General features: G+C 46.3%; 1 protein-coding gene across 1 annotated transcript in view; it reads left to right on the forward strand.

Moving 5' to 3' along the window:
- The window catches only part of LOC133424197 (immunoglobulin superfamily DCC subclass member 3-like), a 130,663-nt gene that overhangs the window by 2,268 nt on the left and 100,883 nt on the right, over window positions 1–27,512 (forward strand). The window contains exons 2-6 of the mRNA XM_061714657.1: window positions 9,130–9,435; window positions 9,527–9,671; window positions 10,673–10,803; window positions 12,641–12,778; window positions 12,885–13,043. Of these exons, the coding sequence (XP_061570641.1) occupies window positions 9,130–9,435; window positions 9,527–9,671; window positions 10,673–10,803; window positions 12,641–12,778; window positions 12,885–13,043 (879 nt within the window). The remainder of the gene's footprint in view (window positions 1–9,129; window positions 9,436–9,526; window positions 9,672–10,672; window positions 10,804–12,640; window positions 12,779–12,884; window positions 13,044–27,512) is intronic.

A 27,512-nucleotide genomic window follows, 5' to 3' on the forward strand; every position in this document is an offset into this window, starting at 1 on the left:
CCAGCTGGACCAGAACTGGAGGAGGGGTGACATCCCTGAGTGATGGATGGATGGGGGGTCCTGGGAACGGAGCTGGATTCAGATCATCCTGGTGGTTCCTAGAGTTTCAGGCTCCTGGTCCTGGTTCTGTTGTCAGCAACCTCCAATTAGGGTTCAGGATACAGAGACGCTCTGTACCTTCAAACTTTCCTTTTTGTTATTAAACTTTTTATTAGAGAAATAAAGTCAGTTATACAAGATTCACATCATTACAGTATCAATCGGGTATTTTTTTTTCATAAAAAAGGAGAAAAAAAGAAAAGAGGTGGAGGAGAAAATAAAAAATAAATAAATCAACTAATAAATAAAACAAATCATCAACCAAAATCCGATGTACAGTCAATCCAAAACTAATACCAAATAAATAAATAAAGAAGAAATCAAAAAGAAGATGCATTTGTAAGGGGATAGCAAAAAAGGGATTTTCCCTTTCATCCCTCAAACATTCTGAGAAGTCACCTTAAAATACTAAATACCCCCCTCCAGAAAAAAAAAATAAAATAAAATAAAATAAAATAATAAAATAAATAAATTTAAAAAAAAATGTCTTTGGAACACATCAGCACAAGTTATTGGCCGACAACAATAGTTTACCTCATGTAAACTATTTGACCTTCATATATATCTGTAAACAAAACCTTTGGTTGATAATTGTACTGATAATAATAAAACAAAATATAATTGTAAAACAGTTAAATATTGCATCCAAGTATAACTCTTATGAGTGGAGTTAGGAACTGTGGTTTGTTTTAATTGTGCATCATTCAGTAATATATTTAGATGTTGTGATAAAACTTATCCAGTTTTCCCAGAGACTATCAAACTGGTTTTGTTCCTGTCTTAAAAAAAAAAAGCTTCTAAATTTAAAGATATCCTGAACAACCTTAATCCAATCTTCAACTGTTGGGGAATTCTTTGACAGCAGCTCCTTGTAATAGCTTTTTTGCAAGCTAGTGATAAAACATTGTGTAAGTATTTGTTTCCAGACACCTTGACAGTGTCCGGTATTAATCCTAAACATAAAGTTAAACTTTCCTTTTCGATAAAGTTTATAAAGAAGGATAACTTCACTGATGGTGCGGTATGTCCTCTCCCAGACCTCCAGCCGGCCAGATTCCTCCCTGAGTCTAGATCTAGTTCTGACGGAGGTTTTTTAGTCCAGACAAGGCTTTTTTTTACTCCACTATTTCCTGGTTTTTCCTCATGATGGACACTTGAAGCAAAGTGAAGCTCATGAATCTGTTGGGTTTCTTAGACAGTTTTTATGAACTGGCGTTATATGAATGTTTAGTTGTTTAGTTGTTGGTTGCAGGGCAGGATTAACCCCAACTCTTTGGTAGCATCAACTCCACAGCTGACTCATTTTGATACCGGTTTTGCTCAAACTCATCCCCCAACATGCCGTGTGAACAACTCATCACAAGTTTGGTCCGTGTTCAGTCCGGTACTGGGATAAGAACAAACTCCCAAACTGCATCAGTATATAGCCGTAAACAGTTCTCTGGACTCGTCCAGCACTGATACCCCACAACTACAGAGTTCTGCAGATGACAGACTTGTCCTGGAGGTCTGAGAGCGGTGAGAGCTCCTTGAGGTGCTCCTGTGCTGCTGGCCAGGGTTGCGGGTCAATAGTTATTAGGATGAGAAGATGGATGAGATATTTTTGGAACTGGAAAAAAGCAAGATGTCTTTCACTGGAATATTGACTCGGCTCAGAAAGATCCAGAAGATCTGGATCCACTACTCCTGCTAATCTTCCTAATCAACCTCTCAGAATCCCTCAGATATGACTCAACAATAAGGAGCCTGGTTTTTGTAGCAGAATTCTTCTTACAGAAAAAAAAGATTATTTACAGTAGTTGTTGAAATAAAAAATGAACCTGCCAACATTGATCAGATGCTGGATGTCCATCACCGTTATTCTGGAAACCAGAAAAGTTTCCTGCAAGATTTTAGTGGTTCTGAAACTCTGACGGAGGCTAATGATCCGGGAGCCTCAAGTGTGAAGAAATGTACAAAGTACGTAGGCACAGAATATATATGAATCCATGCGTTTGCTTGTTCCTGCCACATTCTCTTGATTCATCTCAGTTGACGGGGACTTGATGTATCTTAGGTAACAATAAATATATTGATATATAATAATAGACCGTAAACCAACAGGATGAGAACATCTCACATCTGAAACAGAAAATAAATAATCCAACATCAAAACTACTCTTTCTGGGTTCCTACAGGATTGGATATTATCCTAAAGTACATGAAATAAAAACATTATGTAGGTATTGATTAGTTACCTCAGTTAAACCAACCAAACCTGCAGTGACAAGTCAGATCCATGATTAGCAGATCCATCAGGGATTATTTTAACCAGTTCTTGGCTGTAAGTGACACCTGAATGTTTGTTCAGACATAGTTTAGTAAATGTTCTGTACGTGGATGATCTGGATCAGTTGTCTCAGGGATGACTGACAGATGTCTCGCCTGAAAGACTTCTGTTGCTGCAGGAACCAGCATGATGAGGTCTTGTACTAATTAGCGTAGCTGTTGGCACAAATCGTTTGGTTACTTTGTAACCTTGGTTCTCTGAGTGAGAGACTATCTCTCCACTCCGTTACATATTCCATATGTACGGGGATTGATCCCCCTGCTGTCAAGGTACGTGGATATTTCTTTAAGACACACCGGCTTGCCCGGCCACGCCCCTAGGTTCACCTATAAAGCACCTGTGCTGGCGTGTAATCATTGATAGTTTGATCGAAACATGTCTCCGAGCGGCCCGAAGAGCTGGAGAGATAGTCTCTCACTCAGAGAACCAAGGTTACAAAGTAACCAAACGTTCTCTATCGTATCGAGACTATCTCTCCACTCCGTTACATATTCCATATGTACGGGGAACTCTTTAAGACACCCCGTGAGGAGACGGTGCAGCACACAGCTCAGTACACCGAAAAGTGACACTTCTACACCACTTACATACCAACAGGACAAGGCCCTGCGGACGCAGAAGGCCAAGCCTGAGAGGCAGACGGGCCGCCCAGGACAGTCTGCAACCCGCAAGACTGACCAAGAACGGAGAACGGGGCAGCCGCTCAGATCGGCCTGCAGACGCCAGGCCAACCGAAGGAGACAACAAAGGATGTAGCCGCCTACCGTTGAGTCACATCCAGCACCCGCTCGCCAAAGAACGGGCTGGCCGTAACATGCAGACGGTAAAACCGCGAAGACGTGGACCGAGACGACCATGTGGCCGCCGCACAGATGGTAGCGGGAGAGGCACCTTCCCACAAGGCCCATTGAGATGGCCACGCCACGCGCAGAGTGCGCCTGAACCCAGGACGGGACAGGCACACCTGAGAACACATAAGTCTCCAGAATAGTGTCCACAATCCAGCGGGACAGTCGAGACTTTGATAAGGGTCGCCCACACAGCTCGAGTCGAATCAAAAAAGCCGATAGCCTTTCTGAAGACCTGCGTGCGCCGTATGTACTCTGTCAAGGCCCTGACAGGGCCCAGCATGGGTCTGTCTGTCTGTCCTACCTCAGAAGAGGACAGAGACCGCAGTGCAACCGTTTACTGCAAAGCATATGACAGGACACCCTGGGCAGAGACTGAAGGGGGTCCATCTAGTGAGTCCCACACCAAGTGGTAAATACCCCCCCCTCGGTAAGAGTAGGGCCGTTTGCACCGACACTGTGCAAGCCAGGAGCCCGTCCCTCTCAGGGGCCAGGCCACCAGTCCGAGCCCCCGTTGGGAAGGGACGGAACAGGGCTCCGCCCGCCTGGGCCAGCAGGTCCCGCCGAAGCGGGAGAGCCCATGCTGTGCCGACCAGGAGAGGTGGAATCATAAGAAACCACAGTACGTGGGGCTAGAGGGGGGGCACTAGAATCAGCCTCACCCCTTCCACCTAATCCCGTGAAGGAGGGGTCGGAAGAGTGTGAACAGAGGGAAGGCATGGAGAAGATCCCGAGGCCATATAGGGAGGGGAGTCGCCGCAGATTCCCCTGCCCGTTGCTATAGGCCGCTGCGACTGCGCTGCCGGTCCTGACAACGACATGGTGACCTCTCAGTCTTGGCAGGAACTGTCGGAGTGCCAAAGGACTCCAAGACGCTTATGTGCTGGGACATCCAGCGACCGCTCCAGCGGATGTTGACCCCACAGCCTTCGTGGACAGCGCCTCAGCCTATTCGGGGTGCATCTGTAAAACCAGTCGGCGAGACACCACCGGTCCCGGAGCACTCCTGTATGCCCAATTGGCCGGACCCCTCCACCAGGAAAGGGTCTCGTGGAGCCTCCGAGAAACCACAACTGTAATCTGGCGGGACATCTGTGGACAAGTCGCATATACAGGAGGGCAAGAGGGACAACCTGCACCGTGGCTGCCAACAGGCCCATGAGATGAAGGCAGAGCTCCCAGCCGACGAGGCAGCTGCAAGTGGCCGAGGCAGGCCAAGCTGGTCATGCTGACTCAGAGTCAGCATGATAACCACCCTCCTGGAGTCCCGAACCGCACCCGAGAAGGTCGTCACCCGAGAAGGCCGCGAGCTCGCTCTTCCCGTGAGCCTAGCGCAGACCCAGGGTTTGAATGTGCCCCAGAAGCAGGGCCACATGGTGGCGCCAGCGCTCCTCCGAGACCGCACAGATCAGCCAACCATCGAGGTAAATGCGGATGCGGAGCCCCTGCAGCCTCATGGGTGCGGGGACCGCATCCATACATCGGGCAAATGTACGGGGAGCCAGGGATATCCAGCCTGGCGAACCCCGTACTCCGCCTCCCTCATGGCAAGTTTTTCCAGGAGGGAGGACAACTCCTCCGCAGAGCCTCTGCATGCTGAGAGTCGAACACAGGAGTGAAAGCGGCCAACCTCGCCAGAGGGGGTCCGTGAGAAACTGTAAGCGGTAGCCATGGTCATGGAGGAAACAACCCATGGGACCGCCCCCAAAGCAGACCACGCGTCCCTGTGACGGCCCATCGACAGGGGCTGCCGGCAGGCTGGGGTCTGAGAAAGGTCAGGAGGGAGGGGGTGGGCTTGGAGGACCCCTGAGCCGGTCCCCCTCTCCTCCCCCGATGGCGGCTCTAGTGGGAGGACGCCTTTCCTCTTTCTCTCTTTTCTCTGTTCTTGGCCGCCAGAAGCCCCTGGGGCGCCTGGAAGAGCACGACGCCTCTTGTGCGGTGCGGCGACTGGCCATGCATGCTGCAACGACTGAGCTGCATAAGAACCAAACTTGATCATTTTGCCGGAGCCGAGACTGGGACAGCCGTAAGTGGCGTCTACTAACCCAAGAGGATGCTAAGGCTCAGCCTGTAGCCACCCACCTGCTCCTTCGTAATCACATAATCAAATGGAAGAACTGGGGAAGCAGACCGAAGCTCACTGCAATATTGGAACCCCCAGGACCCCCCTGCACCTTTTTGGACAGGCCAAGAAGGTAGAGGGACAGAACAGCCCCCGAATCCGTCAGCAACCTGCTGGGACAGGCCCACGAACGTGTCGGAGGAGAGGTGAACGGACACACTGCTGTCACCATGAATGCACCTGTGGGAGAGGGGAGCGCCACGCTGCCTTCACCACAAAAGAACCGGTGGGAGAGGGGAGCGGACACGCCGACTTCGCCACAATGCACCAGTGGGAGAGGGGAGCGACACGCTGCCTTCACCACAAATGTACCGGTGGGAGAGGGGAGCGATATGCTGCCTCCGCCACAATGTGTCGGTGGGAAAGGGGAGCGGACACGCTGCCCTCGCCACAATGTGTCGGTGGGAGAGGGGAGCAACACACTGCCATCACCACAAGGTGCCGGTGGGAGAGGGGAGCGAACACGCTGCACTCACCACGGGGCTTAGCCAAAGCGGAGTCGCAGGGAGACTCTTCTTTCACCACGCGTCAACTCACGAGAGCATGAGCAATACGCTGGAGGGAGAATCACGGTCGCCTGACCGGAAGACCGGCACGGTTCCAACCGGCCGCGTCAACTCACGGAGCATGAGCCATACGCCGGAGAAGGACCGGAGACCAGCACGATTCCAACTGGCCGCGTCAACTCACGAGAGCGTGAGCAATACGCTGGAGGGAGAATCACGGTCGCCTGACCAGAAGACCGGCACGGTTCCAACCGGCCGCATCAATTCACGGCGCATGAGCCATACGCCGGAGGAGGACCGGAGACCAGCATGGTTCCAACCGGCCGCGTCAACTCACGAGAGCGTGAGCAATACGCTGGAGGAGAATCACGGTCTCCTGACCGGAAGACCGGCACGGCCATACGCCGGAGGAGGACCGGAGACCAGCATGGTTCCAACCGGCCGCGTCAACTCACGAGAGCATGAGCAATACGCCGGAAGAGGAGAACTGGATCCATCTGAGGGAGAGGCCTTTTTGTGTTGTTTTTTTTTTTTTTTTTTTTTTTCCAACCGAGCGGTGGGCGCCTTGAGGTCGTCAGGGGGGGCCACACCCAGAGCCCTGGCTGCCCTCCAATAACCTCATTGAAATGTGGGGTCGAAGAGCTTTCATCTTCCGCGCCGACCCCACTTTGCGGGGGGGGGGGGTCAACCCAATTCCAGCCTACTGTTGTAGGCATATGGTGGAGGCAGAGTGCCCTCCCAGGGTCTCAAACTCTCCCCCTGCCCTCTTTTTCTCTTTTTGGCTTCAGCCCTCGACTTCCCAATTTTCCGTTTGGGCATCTCAGAAAGAGGGGAACCTGCCCGCTTCCCGGGGAAACATCTACAACGGGCCTCTCTGGTACGTGCAGAAAAATAAACAATTCACACACGAAAGACGGCGATGCTACCGCTGAGCCACCAATTGGCTTACTAATTGTGACCATCCTCCAGAGGCATCGAAACCTCACAGCCCACGCAAGAGCTTGTCCCTGCTGGGCCGCCATCCTTCGCAGGGGGCGGGGCCGACAGCGCCTGGAGCGTCACTGCTTGTTTACACCGGCTCAGGTACACGCGACAAGCCTGCGCCAATATGGGAGGCTTTGCTCTTCTATTTCTTCTTTTCGCCTCTCTTTTTCTTTTTTTTTTTTTTCTCGCACTTATAGCAGAAAAAAGAGAGGAGGGGTCCGAGGGACGTCCACCGTCAGCTGACCCGGACTCAGCCGGCGCTTAACACGGACTATCACTCCCACACCGGCGTCTCCTCACGTGTACCGGAGGCAGACGGGTGCCGCACGACTGGCCCTCAACCAGCGCGGATCCAACCGGGCGCGTTAGCTCACGGGACAATGAGCCAACGCCGGGAGGAATCACGGTCCCTGACCGGAAGACCAGCGCGGATCCAGCCGGACGCGTTAGCTCACGAGACCGTGAGCTATACGCCGGAGGGTACCGGAGGTCAGTACAGGTCCAGCCGAGCGCATAAACCCACGGAACATGGGCAATACACCGGGTGGAATCACAGTCGCCCTGACCGGAAGACAGCACGGATCCAGCCGAGCGCGTAAGCCCACGGAGCATGAGCAATACACCGGGGATCACGGCGGGGTCTCTGTGTGTTTTTCTGGAGAAGAAAAATACACACACTCACACTTCTCTAACACGGATCATCACACACTTGCACCTTGACTCAGGTGGAGATCAAACAATCACTGATTACATGCCAGCACAGGTGCCTTATAGGTGAACCTAGGGGCGTGGCCGGGCAAGCCAGTGTGTCTTTTTTTTTTTTTTTAAATATATTTTTATCCCGGTTTTTTCCCATTTTTACCACCCTGTGCTCCTACCTAAGTGACAGTCCTGGGCATTGCCATCCTCTACCAACCCCGGGAGGGCCCTGCACTGAGCTCAGGTCTCCTCCTTAACCTGAGGAGTGAGCAGGCCGCATCTTTTCACCAGACAGGGTGGGGCTTCTCCGGCCGGACGTAGCGCGTGGAAGGATCACGTTATTCCGGCCGGATCTTCCCCACCCCATCTGGCGCCCCGGTTGGCCAGAGGGGCCATGTATAGCCCAGGACTGTGTGCATGTTTTTTTTGTGAGGGTAGCTCCCATTAGCTACCCAAGGGAACACGGGGAGAACATGCAAACTCCACACAGAAAGGCCCTTTCGCCAACCCCACCCATGGTGTGGGCGCTGAAGTCATGGGGGAACTAACACGCACTTCAGCGCCCACAGCGTCCCCCGGCGGGAATCGAACCCAGGACCTTCTTGCTGTGAGACGGCTGCACTACCAGCTGCGCCACCGTGCCCCTTTTTTGAGCCGGTGTGTCTTAAAGAAATATCCACGTACCTTGACAGCAGGGGGATCAATCCCCGTACATACCACACAGAGAACCACACTATGGGAACAGGATAGTTCCAGTATGCAAGTTCTCAGTCAGTGCGTTTACATGGGGAGTTTAATTCCTCTTTAATTCAGAATTTAAAATGAGTAAAAATTACCATGTAAACACCTGATTCTGAATGAAAATGGCCATTCCAAATTAGACTTAATTCCGAAGTAATTAAGTATTATTTATTCCAAATTTATATCCCAATAGAATAATTCTGCGATCATGTATACACTAATTCTTCTTTAAATGAATTCCGGTCTTTCCGCGCTGCTCGTTCCCTTGTCCGTCTGTCTCCATGAAGCTTATATTCCGCGCTGGGCTGGTTTTCCAAACAAAGTTTCAAGACGGCAGCACGCAGCAAACACTGGTCAAGAGCAAAGATCATTTATTTGATAAATAGCTTGGAGGACCTGGAAATAATTAAAAGAACAGTTAGCAGGCGGCTAAGTTAGTTTTTCTTCCGGTAGTTTAACTTCCGGTCCCCAATCAGAACCTTCCCAACCCCCAGACCTGTAGAGGAATTGGAGAACGTGTTTTCCATGTAAACCTCAATTCGGAATTACTATTTCCATGTAAACTCCAAGGAAAATACTTTAATTCGGAATCATTTAATTCGGAATAATGAATTCCGAAAATAAAAAACATCATGTAACTGTGGCCATTGTGGTACCAATCTGTTTCCAAGCCCTAAAGAGTAAAGTATAAAATCTGTCCTCAAGCGGACAGGAAGCCAGGTGATGTCAGAACCATGTGTGCTGGTCCCAGAACCAGAACTTTACCTTTACTCAGCGCTCATGTCCCCCCCCCCCCCCCAGGTGAGCTAACGGCCTCGGAGCTGGCCTTCCAGACGGAGCCCAGTGATGTCATAGCCGTCAGGGACCGCCCCCTCATGCTGCACTGCCAGGTGAAGGGGGAGGGGCCAGTCAGCATCACCTGGAGACACAACGGCGTCGCCATGGCGACCAGCGTCAGGGTGGCGGTGCTCGGCAACGGCTCGCTGCTCATCAGGAACTTCTCCAAGAGACGTGACAGCAACGAGACGGATGCCGGCGAGTACGACTGCGCGGCGCAGAACCACTACGGCATGCTGATCAGCCGCAAGGCCCGGGTCCAGGTCGCATGTAGGTCACCGACCCGACAAACACTCAATCACCATGTATGTCACATGAACTGACCACCCCCCCCCCCCCACCCCCTCCCCCACACTCACAGCCCTCCCCAAGTTCCAGTTCCACCCCGAGTCCCTGACGGTGGGCGAAGGCGGCGTGGCCCGACTCAGCTGCCAGGTGAAAGGCGTCCCGGAGGCCGACATCACCTGGCAGAGAGACAGACAACCGCTAGGCAGAGAGGACCCCAGGTAGGTGGTAAACCACCTCACAGTAGTGTAACTAGCAGGTAACTAGCAGGTAACTAGCATGTAACTAGCATGTAACTAGCGTGTAACTAGCAGGTTTGACTTGTAACTTGTGTAATTAGCAACTCTCCATTTCTTCAGTTCCTACGTTCTCAACGTGATCAGATTAGGTGGTTAACGTGTGGTTAACTTGTGGTTAACCTGTGGTTAACTTGTGGTTAACGTGTAGTCAACGTGTAGCTAACCTGTGGTTAACTTGTGGTTAACATGTAGTTAAAGCGTAGCTAACCTGTGGTTAACTTGTGGTTAACATGTAGTTAACGCCAGAGGTGGAAAAAGTACTGAAAAATTGTAATTGAGTAAAAGTATCTTTACTTTGCTTAAATCCTACTCAAACTAAAAATAAAAGTACTCATCTAAAAATTTACTCGAGTAAAAGTACAAAAGTACTTCATTTAAAATGTAATTTGAGTAAAAGTTACTTTCAGTTATTTAATGCAAAAAAGGGATGAGTCACGAATCAAATCCAGCACAAGTTGTTTTAATTAACTCCGAGGCATATTAAAGTACACATCCACACTTGTAAAAGCTCAGCTGAGCTCAGTAACATGATCCTTTTACTTCCGCAGAACAGGACAAAAAGGACAGTCACAACCTGTACTGTAAAGTGCAAACTATTGTCAGTCATATTGTCCAACCGACAACACTAAAACCAGAATCAAATTCAAACACAAAATAAAGTGCCCAATGCCCGCAGGATCCTGCTATTCACAATAAACCAAAATAAAATGCCCACAAGATTTTCACCATAAATTTTGTACTCAGTAACGTGAAGGGGTTCAAATGTAGCGAAGTAAAATACTTGCTTAGCTAACCTGTGGTTAACTTGTGTTTAATTTGTGGTTAATGTGTGGTTAACGTGTAGCTAACCGGTGGTTAACTTGTGTTTAACGTGTGGTTAATGTGTGGTTAACATGTAGCTAACTGGTGGTTAACCTGTGCAGGTACACGCTGCTGCCCAACGGCGTGCTGCAGATCACTTCGGTGCGGCGCTCCGACAGTGGCTTGTTTCGGTGCGTTGCCGCTAACATCGCTAACACGCGCTACAGCCATGAGGCGCAGCTGTCCATCACCGGTAAGATCCGCTGAGGCAGAAGAACCTCTGGTTCTGCCGACTGTTAGCGACCCATGTTAGCGACCCATGTTAGCGACCCATGTTAGCGACCAATGTTAGTAACCCATGTTAGTGACCCGTGTTAGTGACCCATGTCAGCAACCTGTGTTAGTGACCCATGTTAGCAACCCATGTTAGCGACCCATGTTAACAACCCATGTTAGTGACCCATGTTAGTGACCCTTGTTAGTGACCCGTGTTAGCGACCCGTGTTAGCGACCCATGTTAGTGACCCATGTTAGCGACCCATGTTAACAACCCATGTTAGTGACCCATGTTAGTGACCCATGTTAGCGACCCGTGTTAGTGACCCGTGTTAGCGACCCATGTTAGTCACCCATGTTAGCGACCCATGTTAGCGACCCATGTTAGTGACCCGTGTTAGCGACCCATAGTAGATACCCATGTTAGTGACCCGTGTTAGCGACCAGTGTTAGCGGCCCATAGTAGATACCCATGTTAGTGACCCATGTTAGCGACCCGTGTTAGCGACCCATGTTAGTGACCCATGTTAGCGACCCATGTTAACAACCCATGTTAGTGACCCATGTTAGTGACCCATGTTAGCGACCCATGTTAGTGACCCATGTTAGTGACCCATGTTAGCGACCCGTGTTAGTGACCCGTGTTAGCGACCCATGTTAGTCACCCATGTTAGCGACCCATGTTAGCGACCCATGTTAGTGACCCGTGTTAGCGACCCATAGTAGATACCCATGTTAGTGACCCGTGTTAGCGACCAGTGTTAGCGGCCCATAGTAGATACCCATGTTAGTGACCCATGTTAGCAACTCATGTTAGTAACCCATGTTAGTTACCCATGTTAGTGACCCATGTTAGTGACCCATGTTAGTGACCCATGTGAGCGACCCATGTTAGCGACCCATGTTAGTGACCCATGTTAGTGACCCATGTTAGCGACCCGTTTTAGCGACCCATGTTAGCGACCCGTGTTTGTGACCCGTGTTAGCGACCCATGTTAGTAACCCATGTTAGTGACCCATGTTAGTGACCCATGTTAGCGACTTGTGTTAGCGACCCATGTCAGCGACCCGTGTTAGCGACCCATGTTAGTGACCCATGTTAGTGACCCATGTTAGCGACACTTGTTAGTGACCTATGTTAGTGACCCATGTCAGCGACCCATGTTAGCGACCCATGTTAGTGACCCATGTTAGCGACCCTTGTTGGTGACCTATGTTAGTGACCCATGTCAGCGACCCATGTTAGCGACCCATGTTAGCGACCCATGTTAGTGACCCATTTTAGCGACCCATGTTAGTGACCCGTGTTAGTGACCCATGTTAGCGACCCATGTTAGTGACCCGTGTTAGCAACCTGTGTTAGTGACCCGTGTTAGTGACCCATGTTAGCGACCTGTGTTAGCGACCCGTGTTAGCGACCCATGTCAGCGACCCATGTTAGCGACCCATGTTAGCGACCCATGCTAGCAACCCATGTCAGCGACCTGTGTTAGCGACCCGTGTTAGCGACCCATGCTAGCAACCCACGTCAGCGACCCGTGTTAGCGACCTGTGTTAGTGACCCGTGTTAGTGACCCATGTTAGCGACCCGTGTTAGCGACCCGTGTTAGCGACCCATGTCAGCGACCCATGTTAGCGACCCATGTTAGCGACCCATGCTAGCAACCCATGTCAGCGACCCGTGTTAGTGACCCATGTTAGTGACCCATGTTAGTGACCCATGATAGCGACCCATGCTAGCAACCCGTGTTAGCGACCCGTGTTAGCGACCTCTGTTAGCGACCCGTGCTAGCCTGTGTCTGGTTCTGATCCAGGTGCAGGGTCCAGGACCTACAAGGAGCCCGTCATCCTGTCCGGTCCCCAGAATCTCACCATCAACGTCCACCAGACGGCCATCTTGGAATGCATCGCCACAGGAAACCCCCGGCCGATCGTGTCGTGGAGCCGCCTCGGTAACCACGGCAACACGCCTCACCCCTGAATGATGAAGTGGACCTGATGAGGTCTGATGAAACCTGACCTGGACCGATGAGGTCTGATGAAACCGTTTGTTCCCAGACGGCAGGTCCATCGGGGTGGAGGGAGTCCAGGTTCTGGGAACTGGGAACCTGATGATTTCCGACGCGACGCTGCAGCACTCGGGCGTCTACGTCTGCTCCGCTAACAGACCCGGGAGCAGGTCCAGGAGAACCGCGCTGGGACGCCTCGTCGTGCAAGGTAACGTCAACACACCAGACTGCAGTGTTGGGACCTAACGAGTATTTTCCCGTTACGTTAGTAACGAAATTAGTTTTCTCTCTAAATTCTAACGTAACGCATTACTTTTCCCATTTGGTAGTGGCGTTATCGTTATTATGAATTAAATTGGTCCGTTAGTTGCGTTAGTTCCGTTATTTTCGGTAGTTTCTTTACAATCCGATTCCTCCTCCTAGTCCTACCATAACAAGCAGCAGCAAAAGAGCGTGGAAGTGAGCTCTCAGACTAACATGAATCTTACAGAGAAAGTGATGATGATTGGTTAACACACTGGGTAACTTCCGTGGGTAAGCCAATCAGAAACAGAGTTGGGCGGGCCTTTGCCTTTCAGGAAGCGGCTGCACACACAGCATGCACCCAAGCGCACACACCGCCCGCCACACATAAACAACACTAAACGAAGTCAAACTGTGCATGATGACGGCGAGCGACGAACAGACACCAAGCGTAGCTACAATGGAAGACAGCAGTGACAATGACATCGGGTGCTTTGCAGGATGGAAGTATAAACATTATTTTGAATTCATTGAGATAAAGGACGGTAAAAACATTGTGGTGAAATGAGTGAGTGGGTAGAGTCATCATTCATGACTGAGTCACTATGATGTCAGAACAGGTCAGCACAGGAGCTGCAATCTGACAGTTTATTTTATTTTTTATTTTATTTAATTTTTTCATATAATTGTTACACTGTTAAAATAGTGGAGTTGTTAATTATTTGTTACATACCCAAATGAGAGCAGTTGCTGCTTACATATTTGTTACACTGAGAAAGGGAAATAAAAAGTATAGTTAAGTTAACACTATGCTGCTAATAATTAATGTAGACATCTTATTTCATATTGCACAGCACTACTGTGACTGTCTAACTACACTGTTTGTTTTGAAGGCCAAGTTGAGGCTACAATAAATATTCCTGTCAAGATTTCTAAACATATCTCTTGTGTTTTATTGTTCCACTACATAAAAAAAAATATTTGTATATAAAGTAAAGTAAAGTAACTTAGTTACTTTTATAATTGAGCAACTAGTAAAGTAACTAATTACATTTTCTCAGCACTAACTATAACTATAACTAGTTACTTTTTAAAAGTAACTTCCCCAACACTGCCAGACTGACATCACCGTGGCTGTGACATCATCGGTGGCTGTGACATCATCATTGGCTGTGACATCATCGGTGACTGTGACATCACCGGTGGCTGTGACATCACGGGTGGCTGTGACATCACCGGTGGCTGTGAAATCATCATTGGCTGTGACATCACCGGTGGCTGTGACATCACCGGTGGCTGTGACATCACCGGTGGCTGTGAAATCATCATTGGCTGTGACATCACCGGTGGCTGTGACATCATCATTGGCTGTGACATCACCGGTGGCTGTGACATCACCGTGGCTGTGACATCATCATTGGCTGTGACTCCACCGTGGCTGTGACATCACCGTGGCTGTGACATCACCGGTGGCTTTGACATCATCAGTGGCTTTGACGACATCGATGCTAGAACTGATCCGGTGTTCTGACAATTCTTGCTCCCTGCCGAAAAATGTTACTTTGTGGTTCTGCGCACAGTCAATTTTTAAAGTCTGATTGCCCATCATTTCTTGCACGATGTTAAATGGATGATATGGGATGTTGAGTATTTGATCCTTCAAAATACATGACCCATGACATGAATTGCATTACACTTTATACGATAAAAAAAAAACAATTATATGGCTTTATTTGATATACATTCAGTCATTGGCCTTTATTTAACCAGGCAGGTCATTAAGAACATTCTTATTTACAATGACGGCCTGGCAAGAGACAAGGACCACTTGGGGGGAGTTGGTTTAAGGAGTAAAACACAGTAAAGGAAGTGGTTTAGGGAGTAAAACACAGTAAAATTGTAGCTCTACAAAGGTAGAAAACCATTAGGTAGCATTTTTTGGCAAAGCAGCAGAAATTGGCAGAACACCGTTTCTCTATGTGTGGCAGAACCAGAGACGGTTCATCTGCTGTCCTGGTTCATTTCCATCAGTTCTAATAATAATAATAATAGTAATAATAATAATAATAATAATCAATTTTATTTATAGGACGCTTTTAAAAGATCTCAAAGACGCTTACCAGACACAAAGATAAAACATCGAGATCAAGAAAATTAAATAAAAAAAAAAAACAGGATAAAAGGATAAAAGATAAAAGATAGGATAAAGGATAAGAAACAACATTAAAAGCTGTTCTGAAGAGGTTAGTTTTGAGATGCGATTTGAAGGTGGGTAAGTCTGTGCAATTGCGTATATGAGTTATGTGTGAATTATGAATGAAATGTGGATTATTAGTGCCACGGCTGCGCCACGTGGCACGCCTCCTCCATTGAGATGCGCAAGCTCAATGGAGGAGGAGTGCCTCGTGCGCAGCACGAGGCACTCATACTATTGCTCAGGCTTATTATTATTAGTGCCACGGCTGCGCCACGTGGCACTCCTCCTCCATTGAGCTGCGCAATGGAGGAGGAGTGCCTCGTGCGCAGCACGAGGCACTCTTACTATTGCTCAGGCTTATTATTAGTGCCACGGCTGCGCCACGTGGCACTCCTCCTCCATTGAGATGCGCAAGCTCAATGGAGGAGGAGTGCCTCGTGCGCAGCACGAGGCACTCATACTATTGCTCAGGCTTATTATTAGTGCCACGGCTGCGCCACGTGGCACTCCTCCTCCATTGAGATGCGCAAGCTCAATGGAGGAGGAGTGCCTCGTGCGCAGCACGAGGCACTAATACTATTGCTCAGGCTTATTATTAGTGCCACGGCTGCGCCACGTGGCACGCCTCCTCCATTGAGATGCGCAAGCTCAATGGAGGAGGAGTGCCTCGTGCGCAGCACGAGGCACTAATACTATTGCTCAGGCTTATTAGTGCCACGGCTGCGCCACGTGGCACTCCTCCTCCATTGAGATGCGCAAGCTCAATGGAGGAGGAGTGCCTCGTGCGCAGCACGAGGCACTCATACTATTGCTCAGGCTTATTTATTAGTGCCACGGCTGCGCCACGTGGCACTCCTCCTCCATTGAGATGCGCAAGCTCAATGGAGGAGGAGTGCCTCGTGCGCAGCACGAGGCACTAATACTATTGCTCAGGCTTATTATTAGTGCCACGGCTGCGCCACGTGGCACTCCTCCTCCATTGAGCTGCGCAAGCTCAATGGAGGCGGAGTGCCTCGTGCGCAGCACGAGGCACTCATACTATTGCTCAGGCTTATTATTATTATTATATATTCTTCCGTAAAAACTTCGGCGCGTAACTAGTCCCGCAGCTTTGAGAAAACGCGAAAAGTAAAAACGTAGAAACGTGCGCCTTACTCGGGAATCGATTGGTATGACTTTTATTAGCGATTGGCGTGCACGTTTTTGCGCAACGTGCACAAACGTGCGCTTTTTGCCCCATCCGGAACGCATTGCGTGAAGTTTGGGGCCTCACCACTCGCACACCGTTACTCGAAAAATTATGAACCGATTTAGAAAGTTGTAGGCCCTGAATTTAACTACAGTCCTGTGGATTTTCAGAACGATGGCACGAATAGTTTTTGCACGAAGTGCAAAAACATTTCCAAATTTCCAAACTAATGGGGAGATTTTCCCATGTATTTGTATGGGGCAGCATTTCACACTGTGCGTGGGAGGAGGTTAAAAAAAAAAAAAAAACACCTTTTTTCTGAGTCACGTATCTTTCTCATACTTGCACGTAGAAACGTCATTCAAACTTCAAAACGGAGGAAAACTTCTCTTCTCTCTCCAAACCCCGGACTGTTTTTTCCTAAAATGTACACTTTTCAAGATATGAGCGCTCAAGCGAGGACTGGAAATCACTTTTTTGTCAAATCTTCAGTGCGGTTCGAATTCATTAGAGTGGAGAGACTTTCGAAAAATGATCATAATTTTTATTTGTAACTCGAGCTCACGGGCAAACCGTATAAGCTAGAAAGATAATTTTTGGTCAGAATGTAGACATGGATGTTGAGATTCATAAAATGTGACTTTGACATGCGTGGTGTGCACACAATTTTAACGGGGGGCCCAACAGACACGCCAAATCCTGTCTCGCTCTCCATTGAGTCCCATGTTAAATGAAGTTTTCTTCAAAAAAATCTCATTTTTGTTTTCGAATTGCCGTTACTAACACATTTTAAGGAATATCTGAATGAAAATAAGATTGACAGAATGTTCTGGGTTCTCCGTCTCTCACGATGTTTTCATTTTTCTGCTAAGAGCTACGGTTTGACCGCAAAGTGGAGTGATTTGAGGTTTGTCACAACCGAAAATCTAGCTGTCATTCCCGCTCCCTCTGTATCAGGTTCTTGTTGCCCCTAACAACCAGAACTCAGGTGTACTGATTAGACTGACCCAGACCTTGTCACATGACACAGTCATTACAGACTTCATGTAATATAACCTGGATAATGGAGAAATCTGAACCCTGACCTTTTGACCTTACATGATCCCCAGTCCTGCTGGGAACAGGTTCATTGGATATATGTGTATATTATTATTATTATACATATAAATATTTACATTTGTATATTATATATACAAATTAGCCCCGCCCCTTCTTGTGATTGGCCGATACGTTATAGTCCAATATCTTTTGAATGGTTTGACATACAGAGACATGGGTGGTGTCAAATGACTAAGTATCGAGTCCCTGACCCTCATTGGTGACAATTAGCCACGCCCCTTCTTCTGATTGGCCGATACGTTATAGTCCAATATCTTTTGAATGGTTTGACATACAGAGACATGGGTGGTGTCAAATGACTAAGTATGGAGTCCCTGACCCTCATTGGTGCAAATTAGCCCCGCCCCTTCTTCTGATTGGCCGATACGTTATAGTCCAATATCTTTTGAATGGTTTGACATACAGAGACATGGGTGGTGTCAAATGACTAAGTATCGAGCCCCTGACCCTCATTGGTGCAAATTAGCCCCGCCCCTTCTTCTGATTGGCTGATACGTTAAAGTCCAATATCTTTTGAATGGTTTGATATACAGAGACATGGGTGGTGTCAAATGACTAAGTATCGAGTCCCTGACCCTCATTGGTGCAAATTAGCCACGCCCCTTCTTCTGATTGGCCGATACGTTATAGTCCAATATCTTTTGAATGGTTTGACATACAGAGACATGGGTGGTGTCAAATGACTAAGTATCGAGTCCCTGACCCTCATTGGTGCAAATTAGCCACGCCCCTTATTCTGATTGGCTGATACGTTATAGTCCAATATCTTTTGAATGGTTTGACATACAGAGACATGGGTGGTGTCAAATGACTAAGTATCGAGTCCCTGACCCTCATTGGTGCAAATTAGCCCCGCCCCTTCTTCTGATTGGCTGATACGTTATAGTCCAATATCTTTTGAATGGATTGACATACAGAGACATGGGTGGTGTCAAACGACTAAGTATCGAGTCCCTGACCCTCATTGGTGCAAATTAGCCCCGCCCCTTCTTCTGATTGGCTGATACGTTAAAGTCCAATATCTTTTGAATGGTTTGACATACAGAGACATGGGTGGTGTCAAATGACTAAGTATCGAGTCCCTGACCCTCATTGGTGCAAATTAGCCCCGCCCCTTCTTCTGATTGGCCGATACGTTATAGTCCAATATCTTTTGAATGGTTTGACATACAGAGTCATGGATGATGTCATATTAATCAGTATATTAATCAGTATATTAATCAGTATATTATTCAGTATCGAGCCCCGCGATCATCCGGCAGTAGTCCGTGGCACTTCAAAATTTCCCGGGAATTTTGGTCTAGTTAGTGCCACGGCTGCGCCACGTGGCACGCCTCCTCCATTGAGATGCGCAAGCTCAATGGAGGAGGAGTGCCTCGTGCGCAGCACGAGGCACTAATACTATTGCTCAGGCTTATTATTTATTATTTATTCCATATTCTTCCGTATAAACTTCGGCGCGTAACTAGTCGCACAGCTTTGAGAAAACTCAAAAAGTAAAAACGTAGAAACGTGCGACTTAATCGGGAATCAATTGGTATGACTTTTATAAGCGATTGGCGTGCACGTTTTTGCGCAACGTGCACAAACGTGCGCTTTTTGCCCCATCCGGAACGCATTGCGTCAACTTTGGGGCCTCACCACTCGCACACCGTTACTCGAAAAACTATGAACCGATTTAGAAAGTTGTAGGCCCTGAATTTAACTACATTCCTGTGGATTTTCAGAACGATGGCACGAATAGTTTTTGCACGAAGTGCAAAAACATTTCCAAATTTCCAAACTAATGGGGACCATGTATTTGTATGGGGCAGCATTTCACACTGTGTGTGGGATGAGGTTAAAAAAAAACAAAATCACCTTTTTTCTGAGTCACCTATCTTTCTCATACTTGCACGTAGAAACGTCATTCAAACTTCAAAACGGAGGAAAACTTCTCTTCTCTCTCTAAACCCCAGCCTGTTTTTTCCTAAAATGTACACTTTTCAAGATATTAGCCCTCAAGCGAGGACTGGAAATCACTTTTTTGTCAAATCTTCAGTGCGGTTCTAATTGATCAGAGTGCGAGAGACTTTGAAAAAATGACCATAATTTTTATTTGTAACTTGAGCTCACGGCCGAACCGTAAAAGCTAGAAAGATAATCTTTGGTCAGAATGTAGACATAGATGTTGAGATTCAAATAATGTGACTTTGACAGGCGTGGTGTGCACAAAATTTGAACGGGGGAGCCAAGAGTCACGCCAAATCCTGCCTCTGTCTCCATTAAGTCTAATGTTAAAATAAGTTTTCTTCAAAAAAATCTCATTTTTGTTTTCGAATTGCCGTTACTAACACATTTTAAGGAATATCTGAATAAAATTAAGATTGTCAGAATCTTCCGGGTTCTGTCTCTCTCACGATGTCTTTGTTTTTCTGCTAGGAGCTACAGTTTGATTACAAGGTGAAGTTATTTGAGGCTTGTCAAATCCGAAGAACTAGCTGAGTCATTCCAATACAATATACACTACCATACTTCCGGGTCATGTGACCCAGAACTAGTCACATGACCCACTCAATGCAGACTTCATAATACTTTACCTTGGATAATGGAGGAATCTGAACCCTGACCTTACATGATCCCCAGTCCTGCTGGGGACAGGTTCATGGGATATATATGTATATTATTATTATTATACATATACATATTTACATTTGTATATTATATATACATATTAGCCCCGCCCCTTCTTCTGATTGGCCGATACGTTATAGTCCAATATCTTTTGAATGGTTTGACATACAGAGACATGGGTGGTGTCAAATGACTAAGTATCGAGCCCCTGACCCTCATTGGTGCAAATTAGCCCCGCCCCTTCTTCTGATTGGCTGATACGTTAAAGTACAATATCTTTTGAATGGTTTGACATACAGAGACATGGGTGGTGTCAAATGACTAAGTATCGAGTCCCTGACCCTCATTGGTGCAAATTAGCCACGTCCCTTCTTCTGATTGGCCGATACGTTAAAGTCCAATATCTTTTGAATGGTTTGACATACAGAGACATGGGTGGTGTCAAATGACTAAGTATCGAGTCCCTGACCCTCATTGGTGCAAATTAGCCCCGCCCCTTCTTCTGATTGGCTGATACGTTAAAGTCCAATATCTTTTGAATGGTTTGACATACAGAGACATGGGTGGTGTCAAATGACTAAGTATGGAGTCCCTGACCCTCATTGGTGCAAATTAGCCACGCCCCTTCTTCTGATTGGCCGATACGTTATAGTCCAATATCTTTTGAATGGTTTGACATACAGAGACATGGGTGGTGTCAAATGACCAAGTATCGAGTCCCTGACCCTCATTGGTGCAAATTAGCCACGCCCCTTCTTCTGATTGGCTGATACGTTAAAGTCCAATATCTTTTGAATGGTTTGACATACAGAGACATGGGTGGTGTCAAATGACTAAGTATGGAGTCCCTGACCCTCATTGGTGCAAATTAGCCCCGCCCCTTGTCCTGATTGGCCGATACGTTATAGTCCAATATCTTTTGAATGGTTTGACATAGAGAGTCATGGGTGGTGTCAAATGACCAAGTATCGAGTCCTTGACCTTCATGGGTGCATCCCGCGATCATCCGGCAGTAGTCCGTGGCACTTCAAAATTTCCCGGGAATTTTGTCTAGTTTATTTATTATTATTCCATATTCTTCCGTATAAACTTCGGCGCGTAACTAGTTGCGCAGCTTTGAGAAAACTCAAAAAGTAAAAACGTAGAAACGTGCGACTTAATCGGGAATCAATTGGTATGACTTTTATAAGCGATTGGCGTGCACGTTTTTGCGCAACGTGCACAAACGTGCACTTTTTGCCCCATCCGGAACGCATTGCGTGAACTTTGGGGCCTCACCACTCGCATACCGTTACTCGAAAAATTCTGAACCGATTTAGAAAGTTGTAGGCCCTGAATTTAACTACAGTCCTCTGGATTTTCAGAACGATGGCACGAATAGTTTTTGCACGAAGTGCAAAAACATTTCCAAATTTCCAAACTAATGGGGAAGATTTTCCCATGTATTTGTATGGGGCAGCATTTCACACTGTGGGTGTAAAATGTCCGGTGAAGGTTAAAAAAAAAAAAAATCACCTTTTTTCTGAGTCACCTATCTTTCTCATACTTGCACGTAGAAACGTCATTCAAACTTCAAAACGGAGGAAAACTTCTCTTCTCTCTCTAAACCCCAGACTGTTTTTTCCTAAAATGTACACTTTTCAAGATATGAGCCCTCAAGCGAGGACTGGAAATCACTTTTTTGTCAAATCTTCAGTGCGGTTCTAATTGATCAGAGTGCGAGAGACTTTGAAAAAATGACCATAATTTTTATTTGTAACTTGAGCTCACGGCCGAACCGTAAAAGCTAGAAAGATAATCTTTGGTCAGAATGTAGACATAGATGTTGAGATTCAAATAATGTGACTTTGACAGGCGTGGTGTGCACAAAATTTGAACGGGGGAGCCAAGAGTCACGCCAAATCCTGCCTCTGTCTCCATTAAGTCTAATGTTAAAATAAGTTTTCTTCAAAAAAATCTCATTTTTGTTTTCGAATTGCCGTTACTAACACATTTTAAGGAATATCTGAATAAAATTAAGATTGTCAGAATCTTCCGGGTTCTGTCTCTCTCACGATGTCTTTGTTTTTCTGCTAGGAGCTACAGTTTGATTACAAGGTGAAGTTATTTGAGGCTTGTCAAATCCGAAGAACTAGCTGAGTCATTCCAATACAATATACACTACCATACTTCCGGGTCATGTGACCCAGAACTAGTCACATGACCCACTCAATGCAGACTTCATAATACTTTACCTTGGATAATGGAGGAATCTGAACCCTGACCTTTTGACCTTACATGATCCCCAGTCCTGCTGGGGACAGGTTCATGGGATATATATGTATATTATTATTATTATACATATAAATATTTACATTTGTATATTATATATACATATTAGCCCCGCCCCTTCTTCTGATTGGCCGATACGTTATAGTCCAATATCTTTTGAATGGTTTGACATAGAGACTCACGGGTGGTATCAAATGACTAAGTATCGAGCCCCTGACCCTCATTGGTGCAAATTAGCCCCGCCCCTTCTTCTGATTGGCTGATACGTTAAAGTCCAATATCTTTTGAATGGTTTGACATAGAGACTCACGGGTGGTATCAAATGACTAAGTATCGAGCCCCTGACCCTCATTGGTGCAAATTAGCCACGCCCCTTCTTCTGATTGGCTGATACGTTAAAGTCCAATATCTTTTGAATGGTTTGACATACAGAGACATGGGTGGTGTCAAATGACTAAGTATCGACTCCCTGACCCTCATTGGTGCAAATTAGCCACGCCCCTTCTTCTGATTGGCTGATACGTTAAAGTCCAATATCTTTTGAATGGTTTGACATACAGAGACATGGGTGGTGTCAAATGACTAAGTATCGAGTCCCTGACCCTCATTGGTGCAAATTAGCCCCGCCCCTTCTTCTGATTGGCTGATACGTTAAAGTCCAATATCTTTTGAATGGTTTGACATACAGAGACATGGGTGGTGTCAAATGACTAAGTATCGAGTCCCTGACCCTCATTGGTGCAAATTTGCCCCGCCCCTTCTTCTGATTGGCTGATACGTTAAAGTCCAATATCTTTTGAATGGTTTGACATACAGAGACATGGGTGGTGTCAAATGACTAAGTATGGAGTCCCTGACCCTCATTGGTGCAAATTAGCCACGCCCCTTCTTCTGATTGGCCGATACGTTATAGTCCAATATCTTTTGAATGGTTTGACATACAGAGACATGGGTGGTGTCAAATGACCAAGTATCGAGTCCCTGACCCTCATTGGTGCAAATTAGCCACGCCCCTTCTTCTGATTGGCCGATACGTTATAGTCCAATATCTTTTGAATGGTTTGACATAGAGAGTCATGGGTGGTGTCAAATGACCAAGTATCGAGTCCTTGACCTTCATGGGTGCATCCCGCGATCATCCGGCAGTAGTCCGTGGCACTTCAAAATTTCCCGGGAATTTTGGTCTAGTTAGTGCCACGGCTGCGCCACGTGGCACGCCTCCTCCATTGAGATGCGCAAGCTCAATGGAGGAGGAGTGCCTCGTGCGCAGCACGAGGCACTAATACTATTGCTCAGGCTTATTATTTATTATTATTTATTCCATATTCTTCCGTATAAACTTCGGCGCGTAACTAGTCGCACAGCTTTGAGAAAACTCAAAAAGTAAAAACGTAGAAACGTGCGACTTAATCGGGAATCAATTGGTATGACTTTTATAAGCGATTGGCGTGCACGTTTTTGCGCAACGTGCACAAACGTGCGCTTTTTGCCCCATCCGGAACGCATTGCGTGAACTTTGGGGCTTCACCACTCGCATACCGTTACTCGAAAAATTCTGAACCGATTTAGAAAGTTGTAGGCCCTGAATTTAACTACAGTCCTCTGGATTTTCAGAACGATGGCACGAATAGTTTTTGCACGAAGTGCAAAAACATTTCCAAATTTCCAAACTAATGGGGAACTGTTTTCCCATGCATTTCAATGGCGCCATTCAAAGCGGATGGGAAAATGTTGAGAAAAAAAAGACAAAATTCACCTTTTTTCCAAGTCACGTATCTTTCTCATACTTGCACGTAGAAACGTCATTCAAACTTCAAAACGGAGGAAAACTTCTTTTCTCTCTCTAAACCCCGGACTGTTTTTTCCTAAAATGTACACTTTTCAAGATATGAGCCTTCAAGCGAGGACTAAAAAACCCCCTTTTTCAAATCTAGAGTGGAGGTTTTAATTGATCAGAGTGAGCAGAACCCTGAAAAAATGACCATAATTTTTATTTGTAACTCGACCTCACGGCCGAACCGTAAAAGCTGGACAGATAATTTTTGGTCAGAATGTAGACATACATTTTGGTATTCTTAAAATGTGACTTTGACAGGTGTGGTGTGCACAAAATTTAAACGGGGAGACTAAGAGCCATGCCAATTCCTGTCTCTCTCTCCATTCACTGCAATGTTAAATAAAAATTTCTTCAAAAAAATCTCATTTTTGTTTTCGAATTGCCGTTACTAACACATTTTAAGGAATATCTGAATAAAATTAAGATTGTCAGAATCTTCCGGGTTCTGTCTCTCTCACGATGTCTTTGTTTTTCTGCTAGGAGCTACAGTTTGATTACAAGGTGAAGTTATTTGAGGCTTGTCAAATCCGAAGAACTAGCTGAGTCATTCCAATACAATATACACTACCATACTTCCGGGTCATGTGACCCAGAACTAGTCACATGACCCACTCAATGCAGACTTCATAATACTTTACCTTGGATAATGGAGGAATCTGAACCCTGACCTTTTGACCTTACATGATCCCCAGTCCTGCTGGGGACAGGTTCATGGGATATATATGTATATTATTATTATTATACATATAAATATTTACATTTGTATATTATATATACATATTAGCCCCGCCCTTTCTTCTGATTGGCCGATACGTTATAGTCCAATATCTTTTGAATGGTTTGACATAGAGACTCACGGGTGGTATCAAATGACTAAGTATCGAGCCCCTGACCCTCATTGGTGCAAATTAGCCCCGCCCCTTCTTCTGATTGGCTGATACGTTAAAGTCCAATATCTTTTGAATGGTTTGACATACAGAGACATGGGTGGTGTCAAATGACTAAGTATCGAGTTCCTGACCCTCATTGGTGCAAATTAGCCACGCCCCTTCTTCTGATTGGCCGATACGTTATAGTCCAATATCTTTTGAATGGTTTGACATACAGAGACATGGGTGGTGTCAAATGACTAAGTATCGAGTCCCTGACCCTCATTGGTGCAAATTAGCCACGCCCCTTCTTCTGATTGGCTGATACGTTAAAGTCCAATATCTTTTGAATGGTTTGACATACAGAGACATGGGTGGTGTCAAATGACTAAGTATGGAGTCCCTGACCCTCATTGGTGCAAATTAGCCACGCCCCTTCTTCTGATTGGCCGATACGTTATAGTCCAATATCTTTTGAATGGTTTGACATACAGAGACATGGGTGGTGTCAAATGACCAAGTATCGAGTCCCTGACCCTCATTGGTGCAAATTAGCCACGCCCCTTCTTCTGATTGGCTGATACGTTAAAGTCCAATATCTTTTGAATGGTTTGACATACAGAGACATGGGTGGTGTCAAATGACTAAGTATCGAGTCCCTGACCCTCATTGGTGCAAATTAGCCACGCCCCTTCTTCTGATTGGCCGATACGTTATAGTCCAATATCTTTTGAATGGTTTGACATAGAGAGTCATGGGTGGTGTCAAATGACTAAGTATCGAGTCCTTGACCTTCATGGGTGCATCCCGCGATCATCCGGCAGTAGTCCGTGGCACTTCAAAATTTCCCGGGAATTTTGGTCTAGTTATTATTATTATTATTCCATATTCTTCCGTATAAACTTCGGCGCGTAACTAGTTGCGCAGCTTTGAGAAAACTCAAAAAGTAAAAACGTAGAAACGTGCGACTTAATCGGGAATCAATTGGTATGACTTTTATAAGCGATTGGCGTGCACGTTTTTGCGCAACGTGCACAAACGTGCGCTTTTTGCCCCATCGTGAACGCATTGCGTGAACTTTGGGGCCTCACCACTCGCACACCGTTACTCGAAAAATTCTGAACCGATTTAGAAAGTTGTAGGCCCTGAATTTAACTACAGTCCTGTGGATTTTCAGAACGATGGCACGAATAGTTTTTGCACGAAGTGCAAAAACATTTCCAAATTTCCAAACTAATGGGGAAGATTTTCCCATGTATTTGTATGGGGCAGCATTTCACACTGTGGGTGTGAAATGTCCGGTGAAGGTTAAAAAAAAAAAAAAATCACCTTTTTTCTGAGTCACCTATCTTTCTCATACTTGCACGTAGAAACGTCATTCAAACTTCAAAACGGAGGAAAACTTCTCTTCTCTCTCTAAACCCCGGACTGTTTTTTCCTAAAATGTACACTTTTCAAGATATGAGCCTTCAAGCGAGGACTAAAAAACCCCCTTTTTCAAATCTAGAGTGGAGGTTCGAATTGATCAGAGTGAGCAGAACCCTGAAAAAATGACCATAATTTTTATTTGTAACTCGACCTCACGGCCGAACCGTAAAAGCTGGACAGATAATTTTTGGTCAGAATGTAGACATACATTTTGGTATTCTTAAAATGTGACTTTGACAGGCGTGGTGTGCACAAAATTTAAACGGGGAGACTAAGAGCCATGCCAATTCCTGTCTCTCTCTCCATTCACTGCAATGTTAAAATAAAATTTCTTCAAAAAAATCTCATTTTTGTTTTCGAATTGCCGTTACTAACACATTTTAAGGAATATCTGAATAAAATTAAGATTGTCAGAATCTTCCGGGTTCTGTCTCTCTCACGATGTCTTTGTTTTTCTGCTAGGAGCTACAGTTTGATTACAAGGTGAAGTTATTTGAGGCTTGTCAAATCCGAAGAACTAGCTGAGTCATTCCAATACAATATACACTACCATACTTCCGGGTCATGTGACCCAGAACTAGTCACATGACCCACTCAATGCAGACTTCATAATACTTTACCTTGGATAATGGAGGAATCTGAACCCTGACCTTACATGATCCCCAGTCCTGCTGGGGACAGGTTCATGGGATATATATGTATATTATTATTATTATACATATAAATATTTACATTTGTATATTACATATACATATTAGCCCCGCCCCTTCTTCTGATTGGCCGATACGTTATAGTCCAATATCTTTTGAATGGTTTGACATAGAGACTCACGGGTGGTATCAAATGACTAAGTATCGAGCCCCTGACCCTCATTGGTGCAAATTAGCCCCGCCCCTTCTTCTGATTGGCTG

The sequence above is a fragment of the Cololabis saira genome, chromosome 3, assembly GCF_033807715.1.
Source record: "Cololabis saira isolate AMF1-May2022 chromosome 3, fColSai1.1, whole genome shotgun sequence".
In the NCBI taxonomy this organism is placed as follows: Eukaryota; Metazoa; Chordata; class Actinopteri; order Beloniformes; family Belonidae; genus Cololabis; species Cololabis saira.